Source organism: Styela clava, chromosome 9, assembly GCF_964204865.1.
Source record: "Styela clava chromosome 9, kaStyClav1.hap1.2, whole genome shotgun sequence".
Lineage (NCBI taxonomy): Eukaryota > Metazoa > Chordata > Ascidiacea > Stolidobranchia > Styelidae > Styela > Styela clava.
In genome coordinates this window covers 6214965-6226278 of record NC_135258.1, presented here as the reverse complement: position 1 = coordinate 6226278, position 11314 = coordinate 6214965, and the positions used below count along the sequence as shown (strand labels likewise).

The 11314-nt window shown below is 34.1% G+C and overlaps 1 protein-coding gene across 1 annotated transcript; it reads right to left on the bottom strand.

The window, feature by feature from the left end:
• Positions 1–1092: 1092 nt before the first annotated feature.
• LOC144427250 (chitinase A1-like) lies at positions 1093–4617 on the bottom strand. Its single transcript, XM_078116136.1, has 3 exons — positions 4492–4617; positions 3513–3715; positions 1093–1275 (listed from the first exon to the last, which is right to left on the bottom strand). Exons 1-3 carry the CDS (start codon positions 4565–4567, stop codon positions 1093–1095), a joined length of 462 nt encoding a protein of 153 aa, XP_077972262.1. The 5' UTR covers positions 4568–4617.
• Between the last annotated feature and the right edge of the window lie 6697 nt (positions 4618–11314).

Here is an 11314-nt window from a genome sequence, read left to right as displayed (position 1 = left end):
CAGAGTTGTTATTTCTGAGTTAGGAACTTAACCGCTGTTTCTATTGTTAAATTATTGCTAATTGAAGTCGAAATATGCAACCAGCCTAATGAATATTTTTAATTTGTAAAATAGAATTTTTTTTTCTCTGCCTCAAGTAAAAATAACGATTACATCACATGTTAAATGTTGATATTTTGAATAATACCTCAAATTATAAGGTTTCTACCTTATCTCTTAATTAAGGACAATAAATGATTGCAATAAAAAACAAATAATATGTTACCTCACTGTTATAATATATTGGGTGACAGCAATATGAGTATTGTTCGGAGGTGTGATTTTTGCAACTGCTGTTGAACTGGTGATACTACTTATTGCGACGTCTTGAGGCACTTCAGGAACTGAGTAGAAAATGAATAAATTCAATGAATAAATAAATTCGTGACTTGGTCATACAAAAGGTTTCATACGATAGACAAGAAATTTCTTGTGATACTGTACTATCTAATATATTGAAGACTTACCTAATTTTGGTGTGGTAACTGTGACTTGGTCTACTGGACCTTCACCAGCGCTTGTGAATGCCGTCACACTGATGACATAATCAGTAAGAGACTGTGTTGCTGTGATTGGAAATGTCGTCACGGTTGTGTCACTACCACCAGACTCAGATCTGGCAGTCCATTTTACACTGAATAACATAGAAAGTTTCATTATACGAAGTTTGCAGACCGTGATCTCACTCAGAGTGTATTTAAATTAGATTGGTAATGTCAAAATAACGAAGAATTTCGTCATCCTGTCAAAATTAGTATTTATTTATTTTGAAGTGGTTGTACGACAAAGACTTGTTTTGAAGGAAAAGCATGTAAAATGCAGTATAAAAATGAAGATGAACGTATTCCAAGATTGCATAGCTTTGTGAGAAATGTTATTAGGTATTGCGATGAGCAGTACACATGTCATAGATCATCATCATACGATGAAAACTAAACCAAAGTCAAATACTGATTGATGTCAAGAATCAAGGTGATGATGGATGGAAGCTCCACATAACATTGCAAAAAATCTGTGTACAATTGAAAGCTCAAATATATTATTTCAGTTTTCTCACTTGTATTTTGTGATATCTCCTTTAGTAGGTTGTGGTATTTCCCATGCTACTGTTACTGTATAATTTGAAGTTTCAAAAGCAGCTGTCAAATTTCTAACAGCGGTTGGTTTGTCTTCTGCAGTTCGGATAACTAATGCATCAGTTGCTGCAGTACTACCGGCATTTGTTGTTGCCACCACCTGCAAATTTTAATAGTAACCGCCTAATGATTGAGCTATTTATTTGTCATTTAAATAGGTTTTGATGATTCTTTAGAATTTTACACTTCAGCTTAAAAGAGTTTCTACGGAATTATTATCCTGGTCTTCAAAAAGGAATAATATATTACACCAATGATTTTTTTTATATTCACCTCAGAGAAAAGCCAATAAAACGGATTATTCATATAAGGCAGTGGTGTGCAACCTTTTTTACAGGCGGCCAAATACAAGTAACTGGGTAAAGCCGCGGGCTGCACCTAGAAAAACTACCTACGAAAGTCTCTGGAAAAATTTGTGGTTGTTATTAGGTATTTCTTTGTTCTTTCTTCTTACCCTGTGTACCTTAAAGAATTTTCTACTTTCGAAGGGGTTTCCGTAATTGGAACGAAATTAATTTGTTCCAAGCCACTTCGTATATACAGAAAATTCCGTAAGTACGGACGCTGTTTACCAGAAAATGCATAAATTCGTTCCAAGCCCCACAAAACACGGATATAATATTTGACTGGGCTAAGCAAAGACCGTGGAGGGTGGGAGAACGGCGGTCGGAGGAGGCGTTAAAAGTTGAAATCTATGAAAGAACGTAATGCACGAAAATAAGAACACGCACATGAAATTCAGAGTTAGAATTTACTCTTTTTATTTTGCAGTTTTATTTTTTATTTTATTTAGTTTTGACTGTTAACTGAGTGAGACTAATTGTACGAACCCACGGGAAACGAACGGGCCAATGGGGGTGGCAGATAGTTGATTTGCGTGTGGCAGTGTAGGCACCACGAACATAAATTTTTATATTGCTTACGACACCATTCGTTGATTCAGAAAAATACGTGATCATCATCATTATCAAATGAGTGAACCTGATTCCAAATATCCCATCTGTCAATGAAACAGAATAAGGACCGGAATCTTCTTTTATTTTGGCGCCGATTTAAATATTCCATGTCGGCAGTTATGATTTTATTTTTGATTATTAATTAATACCGTCAACTTAAACTGAACGATATTGTCATCAACGACGTCGCGTTAGATATTAAATAATATTTAAGAGCTATTTCATGCGATCTAAATTGCATTAAATAAAAAAATTTGCCTCTATGTTCGGTCACTATCGAAAGGGTGAAAACAATTAATTACAAGACAATTTGCTTTTAGATTTATTACCCAGGCCACACACACTATCTCGACAAAATTGAAATATACGATAATATTTACGCGCCGCATACGACTGCCTTCGATTACAACAAAAAATGAAATAATTGTAGGATGTTTTAAATCCAAACATTGACGACGGCGCTAGAATATGTGCGACATATTCGGTATTCTTACAAACACGAAAAAATGATAATCGAAGTTCGCGATATTCGAATAATGAATTCGAATTGGATATCCGTGCTTCAAGCACAGTATTAAATTAATCGAAAATAAACAGATGTCACTACACGCGCTTTTCGGTTTCGGCTTTTCGATGTAGAAAATCTTACGTTAGTCAAAGCAATATTTTTACGAAAAGAATTCTCGTGAGTTGGATGTTTTGTATCCAGAGCCTTTCGTAGAGTTTCTACCGTATATGCAAGTACAAAATTTGTTTCCGTTTGGTATTGATCTTACGACCTACGGCATTGTTCGGGGTCATGGCAGAAACGTTGAGTTGAAACGCACAAATTTCTAAAAAAACTGCTATTTGAATTTATTGTCACACCGACTTTATTAAACGAATTCAGTAAGGAAGAAACAGGCTTTTATAACATTGTGTATTATCCAACAGAATCTTTCTAGCTAGTTTCACTGATATGACAGTGGCACTCGGGTACTGGTGTAGGCTTCGCGACGCAAGGAAATTAGAATTGCTCGTACGTTCCAGATTAATTAAACTAAAAGCATTTTTCGCGGGCACATCCTTCAAAATTGGCACTTCTCCGCGGGCCGCATAATTTTTCTTTGCGGGCCGCATTTGGCCCGCGGGCCGAAGTTTGCATACCCCTGATATAAGTTACCACGGTCTCTCGTTCGATTATCAGTTCATATCAAGTATAGGATTAATTTGGCAGTTATTTGTTTCACATGCGTGGGATTGATGGTAGAGGAACTCGTAAACGACCAGCAGCCACATGAATCACCCTACGGCGGATTATTTGACTATCAGTAAAGCACAATAAAAAATGTTTTTCTATCCTATGTTTACCTACGCGGATGGTTCATATGAAAAATATTACCGTTAAGGTGTATTCTGTGTTTGGTGTCAATCCAGTAAGGGTCAATGATGATGTTGCTATATCTACTGATTTATACGTGGTGCCATCTGTGTATGTGACTTCATATGTTGTTTGTCCAACAGCTGGGGTTTGAACAGGCCATGATATTTCAATACTGGTTGGAGTAACAGCGCCTTGTGTCACCGGATTTGGTACATTCGGAACTGAAAAATATTATCATAAAATTATTGAAACTACTCAGTTGTTCCTATCTCTAACTCCTAAAAACAGGCAGAAAATCTATGAATAAAAGCAAATAGAAATTTTCTAACGTATCTTCATACACGTAAGCGTTGTCTCTGAATGGTGAACGGGCGACTTGCAAGTCTGAGACAGCCAACAAGTTAGCAATATCCGGAGACATCTCATTTATTTACCATTTATTTGCTATAGTTGTACCGGTTTCGGTCACAGTATTTTTGTCGGGTTTCTGCTCAGTTAGATATGGCAGAGTTAAGTTTGAGGCCTGGCGAAACCAGAGAAACAGACCAGACAATGACAGCAATTAATGGATGTACAGCGTGTTTTTATCACTTTATTTCAGCGTTTTTTCCGACGCTCGAGTTAATGAACTGTTTCGCCTTTATCGACGTATAACTTTACAAAAAAATAAACGTTGATTCTGTAAGTTACGAATTTGAAAAAATAAAGTTATGATGCATGCATAGAACAAAAACATATTCACATTTCCATCAGCTTTTTACGGGAACAATTTGAATAAAACTTTGATTGGTATGTTAAATATCCCCAAATGAGTGTTTACGCATAAAGGGAGCCAAAGAGAACTCGCTATTCCATGCGGTATAGGGATAAAAATATGTTTTTCATGCATATTCATTATGTTATACCTTCTATCAAAAGCTTATCAAAATGGGATTCGAAATATCACATCGCTCAGACCATATGGCAAACTCCACATTTCATAAGACTGAAAACTCACCAACTGCAGTATAATCTTCAATTTGTCCCTTCGATATCCGTACTACAATGCAAAGACAAAGAACAATTTTCCACATTTTGGTTTCCCGTTTTTCTAACTATTTTTCAATATATTCCTTGAGTTATAAAAAATTCTAATACCCCCTGCAGAACGCAAAAATTGCATATTTAAGTTTAAAACTTTTTGTAAAGTATAACAAATTCTTATGATTTAGCGATGTACAATATAAAACAAGGTTAATTAGAAAGCATAAAGCAAGCAATTGTTGAGGATCCAATGGAAAATTGTTTTAAATATTTTCACGATATAGGTTATAAGCATATAAGTTGCACAGACCAGCATTTGGGCGTTGAACAAAGCCTACAGCATTATAAGTCACTTTATAACGTTACGTTGCGAAATTGAAGCTTCGTCCAAAAAATGAAAAATAAACTCAAAAAAATTACTTCTGATTAAGTTATTAGGTAAACACCTTAAACTAATATTGACTTTTGAGGATGCCCAACATGGGTTACAACAGGCAATCCTGAGTTTAGTTTTATTTGTAATATTTGGCCTAAATTTACCTGACCTTACCCCAAATTACACACGGTATTAGTTTCCGTGAAGTAGTTTTCAAAGGAGACCCTTCCTGTACATTAGGCTCTCTCTCTTTAGGCTACGCCCAATTACGTATTATCGTCGGGACTGAGCAAGTGCAAGGTTTTGAGATCATCCATGCGTTCATGCGGTAAAACCCCGTCTTAGGACGGCTTCTTTATACCTGGTAGATCGCCGAAGAAGAGAATTTCGGAGCAATGAAGCCAAAGAAAAACTAATCTGAAATTTAGTTAGGAAATTTTCCAAAGTATAAGATAATCTATTTCGAATAGGCGAATCTATTTTGAATTTTGATAGAAAATACATCACGCTCACATCTGTTCTCATAATGATCTTTGCAATATAAATTTCATCGGCCACAGTGTTAAGTCAAATGATTTTGGAGCATTGTTTGATTTAATTGGTAAAATTATACAAAATTAAATTTTGTCTCTTTGTCTTAAAATAAAATGTCTTTTAATTTTTTTTAAATTTTAGATAATATTGTTTGTCTATACATATGCCTTTGTTATCCCGAAATATCGAAAAGGACCAAAATTGTCGACAAATGTGTCGATTATTCAAATCAAAAATTCATCATAATATAACTATATAGAAAAACATTGAGAATTGTTTGATATAATCACTCCACAGGAAATTCCTTTTTTGCATTCGCATTGATTGTCCAATATTCTTGCGATACTACAGTATCGGTGTGTATTATGTGATATAGAAAGTAAGCGTTTTCTTCTATTTTATAAACATTTAAATAATATTATTCTTTTTAATGTGAAGTAATGTACCAGAAAGAAAGACGTACTGGGTTTGCCCAATTCGCGATCAATTTAAAAGTATTTTTTAAAGCCACAAGTTTAAAATTTATTCATGTCCAACCAAGCGTTGTTGCGATTTTGATTTAGCAAAGCTTGATATATGATTTGGTCGATATAAGCAACGACTATGCCACGTTACGCTTTGCAAAAATGAATTTATATTCATTATGTGTACTGAGTTAAAATTGCTTTCACAATACTTGCTGTCAAAATATTTAAAATGATGTTGGTGATGCAAAGTTTTAAGTTTAACTCCCCTTTTACTTATGTGTACAAAATGGCTTGGCCTGACTTTATTTTTCGGGATATGTTTGGGCCCATGAAAGTTATGTTTCTTCAACATTTGACTCCAGACAAAAACTTTTCCGATAACTTCCAATTGCAAAAATGTTTCTTGTTTTTTTAAAGAAGTTTTCTCTAAGTCAGGTCAAGAGAACTTACTCAAAAATGAGAGAGAATGGTTCCTGAGTGAAGCTAGGGGACGACTAAAATGACAAAAGCTACGGACACTATAAGTTGTAAGTTCCACATAACTGAAATTCTCAGAAAACTTTCGGCATCAATTTTTTTGTTTACATTGATTATATTTACATTGACTGTAATCGAATGAGAGTTCACAGCCAACCGAGTTGGGCGGATAAAATCAGGATATTTTGCTAATTTTGTTTTAAATATATGGCTTGTGAAAACGGGTTGTCTGGGTAAATTAACTATTAAAGATTTTAGACTGTAATAAGTTAAAAATAACAAAAAACATACAAATAGAAAATACATAAAGTACAGAGCTAATTATTGTTTACATATCCCGGTGGCAAATATTGATGAATGAAACAAATGAGTGGCCACCTAATATTCTGTTGTTGCGTCACCATTACTGCTGCTAAGCCTTTGCTATGAAAAACATAATTAATAAGCCGGTGCTTGAAAAAAAGTTATAGAGGGTTTTTCTAAATTCTCTAGAGGGTTTGAATCCGTTTACACACGCGCGATTTCGACTTGTTATAATTTGTCTTGTAGCAAATGTGCTTCATACAGCATCAGAGCACGTTCAAAAATGTATCCTAAAGGAACGCTAAGTTAAAATAGCCACATTCGTGAAACTCTTTCAGAACCGTGATGAGAGAAATTGTTATTTAACGTTAATCTAACGTAGAATACGTGTTTAAAGCGTGCGAATAACTATTCTGCATATTTCACTGTAATGAAAATTTATCATAGACTTATAACTTTACATAATCTCATAAAATATAACTTGATTAATATTTGATTACTTTTCTCGCCAAAGCGACTATGCAAATCAAACCAGAAATTTGTCTAAAGTACGAAACAGACTTACATCAATTCAACCTCAAGTCGGAGCTTTACTGGGACTCGAACGTAGTCTGACTTACGCCACTGCTAAAACCGGGTGTCCTGTTCTAAAATACTTTTAGAGCTTTAGTACATTGTAGTACTTATTCTTTTTAATTAGAAACCCATATGACAAAGCATTCTATATAATATTTTAATGCTGTATACAAAAGGGTGTCTGAAAATCTGACTCCAAAATCTGATTCTTAGCCAAAAGTAAAAAAATAAAAAACGATCCAGGCACCGCAATACCAAAATGTTTATAATAAAATCGTTTAATTTTTTCGTTTTGTTTCAAAATTTTCAACCCCAAATTTAGAACTATCAGTAGAGGTTGTGCGAGACTAACTTTCAATCCTTTCTCAATACCTTTGCGCTAGTAGATCCGTAGGGGGGAATGCAAGGATGCTGTAGCAGGAATAAAATACTATAATATTCAATTCAAGGGTCCTCCTGCACACTAACACAAATATATTTCTGTAGAGTTTCGTCTGGCTCTTTTCTTGTCATTGTTGTAAACTGCTTGTCTGATTCAGACGATACGTTACAGAAATATATTTGTGTTAGTGTGCAGCAGGACTCTTGAATTGAATACCAAATTTTGAAATCTCAATTTATGGCTTAGAATTTCCACTCTGGTTTTCACCCTAATATCAGACAATTCCGGACCTAGACTCCAACCCCACAGTCTCAAATTGTACAAAAAATAAGTCGTGAATTATACAATGAAATACCAACGATGCTTCGTATGCCGAATGGACCTATATAAATTTTTTTTTTTTGGATAAATCGAACGAACTCAAAATCACACAAATATATCAATTTCAAACTATTTATGATTCATACATTATAAAATACCTCAGTATACTGCGTCGACTAGTAAAGTAATATCACATTCTCCTGATATGTACAGGTCACAAAACATTTATATAAATTGAAAGATTTCGTTAACACGTATTGTGTTAGTGGAAATGATTTTGTATTGTTAGGGTGGGTGAGATGGGTAACATAAAATTAACAACAATACGTCACATTTCTTTACGCCTTTTTTCGTCATTTATCAGCCATCAAAATTGAGGTTTGGTTGTAAAAATACAAGAAACGAATTCTGGTTTTGTCGATTATCCTGTCAACCTCTGACAAACATTCCTATTCGTATGCATTTTTGCCCGTGCGAATTCTTTGACATTAAAATTTACGTTTAAATTAAATGAAAATAAACAATTTAATTAGATAAAACCATCTTATATACAGTACTTTAATAATGATCAACAATACGAAAACTTAAAGTATCAAAAACTCAGTTCTGATTTTTAAAATATTATATAATCTAATCCAAAAACAATTAAATCTATCTACTTTTATACAAATGAATGTTTTTGAATAAATTTACACATGGTTCATTGTTAAACACGCTCCACTTCATTGACTACTCTCCCTTCCCATTAGTTCTACTTACTAGCAGATGAACTTGATTGAGGTTTTAAACTTCGTCTTTCTTAAAATTAAGGTTGTTATATCAAAGAATATTCACGAAATTTTCTATAATTACTACAATTTATACACTATTTTGCAAATGGACAACGATTTGATTCAGATAATCAGCATGTGGAAGCGACAAGCTGGCTTAATATTATGAAAGACACTATACATACTGAACCATTAATTATCAGCAAAATATATAACCTGATAATCTTACATATTTGAGAATTCAAGACCAAATCAATCAAGTTTTTATTTGGGAATCGAAAACGTCTAAAAGCGATGTTAATCAAGCCAATGCTGATTGTATTGTGCGAACGAAATAATGGTAATTGCCTGCATATCTGCCAAGTTGGAAAATTTATTTACAAAACAATTTCATTTTCTTGACTGCCGCTCTGATTAGCCTTCCCTCTCTCCACTATTGTTCCTCTGGTTGCTACTTTTTCAGATTGCCCGAAGCACGCTATAATTCTAATTTTTAACACTGGTTTAACTCATATCTGGTATTTCACCTATCCTTTATCCACATAGCACATTCACATAATGTGTGAACAAAATTAGATATATCAAACGAACGAAGCATCTATATTTTTGAAGATCTTTCTAATATCACTTTCAGAGAGCACTCAACAACTAAAACCAAAATGGCGAGTATAAATTTTCAAGAAAAATTGTTTTGTTCTAATTCACCGTTAACATAATCTATAAAATATAACGAATCCCCCTAATGCTCTCAAAATCAAACTGCATCTTAAGAGTAAGTTTTGTCAACGTATACCCTTCTAGCTTTGTCAAAACTCTTTTCAAACTCACATGAAATAATAGACTTGTATAACATCAAAAGAATACTATTTGTAACAATACTGTGTTTATAATCCATGAATGATCATTTGTTGCGACTATTATAAAACCAATAACTAAAGTGATTTTCGATGAATTTATTCTTTTATGTGGAAACCAGCATGAGAACCATCGGCGCGCACTTTTGTTGTTAGTGACGTCATTCTAAACCTCGGAAGACCATCCTGAAGTTTCGTTTCGTTGTTGGAAATGATATTTTATTTCTCTTCGACATTCAAGTTATGGTTGAGATACACAATAAATCAAATGTTGGTGTGTAACTTGCAGGCTTTTGTAACTAACTACCTTGCTAAAAAATTGCACCATTTACATTCTCTATTGTTTTCCCGTTTATATTCTATGTTTTGATAACCCTCTGAACTAAAACGGCCTAATTGTTGAGGTTAAAAACACTCAATACTGCATTTTTGAATATAAAAGATCAAAAATAAGTCCCTTATTTTTATCATTTCACCTGCCCTCTGTGAAAATTTGTTTTAAACTTATTATTCTGATTTTATCAACGGCACAGTAAAATCATGAAAGCTGGTTTCTACGGGATGGATTACCATAAAATTAGTATGCTTTACAGAACCCAGGTTGACCGCTAAAATTGAAGTTCATGACCCAAAATGAAGACATTACACGCAGCTGACTTTTTTTTTCATTATTCGCGTCTTACTTTGTAACATATTACAAAAATCCATAATATTACACTGCAATGACTGAATACTTGAGCTTTGCCCTCCTCCTTTCGCCTTCATTCACACTATTATCAAAAAGATCAAACAAAAATTGGGAAAATCAGACGACGTCGTCTCAAAAATACACCACGCAGTATTTTGTCATGACATGTCTGGTGATTTTCACGACGTCTTTTGTATGAATTTAGATTTATATTGTATCTACGTTTCTCCTCTGCATTCGAAAGAGCTTGACAAAAATCGGGACGTATGGTAAGCCTAACTAATAGTCAGTCTATCCTAATATAAGCAAGTAAACAGCACCCAGGAAATGAATCGTACTGAGTATCAGCTGTGAAGAAACACCGTCGGTATAAATCAATAAAATGAAACTTAGTGTCTCGGAGAATTATAAATGCGCCAAATATGTATATCTGCCAACAATCATCCGGAACAAAAGACTATGTAATTGTTTTTAACTTAGCATAGAAATATAACGTTCAAGCAGTTCAGCTTTAGGTCAGCTAACCTAGCTTGTCATGATGTTTGCAATTAGAGAAATATCTGTTGCATAATTTCGAATATTTTGTCTGAGTATGGCTACGCATTGTTTTGTATGTATTGCGTACTCTAATTTTGACAATTGACCAGTTCAACACTGGCGATTTAGACACTTTATAATCAAACCTATGTACCGAGTAAAATCAGAGATTCCCATTACAAGTTTATCGAGGTATTGTTATTTCTTCGTGTCCTTGAATTTTATTGGGATCACTATACACGGGCTATTATCGTCCATAAAACCCCCCAGATGTATCGCGTCGTTGTCATGCAGTACCTCGTGTGGGTGACAAGAATAGAAACAAGAGCGTTTATACCAGTTACTAAGAGTTCACGGTTGAAGTCACGACAAAATGATTTCATTTCAGTAATAAGCCCGGTTGCTAAGAAACGGAAGTTTGTATTCTACTTATTTAGAAATGTGTTTTTGTTCATCTTGCAAGGTTGCGGATTATTAGTGTATAGGGTGTAGACCAAGGAGCCCTCGTTTAC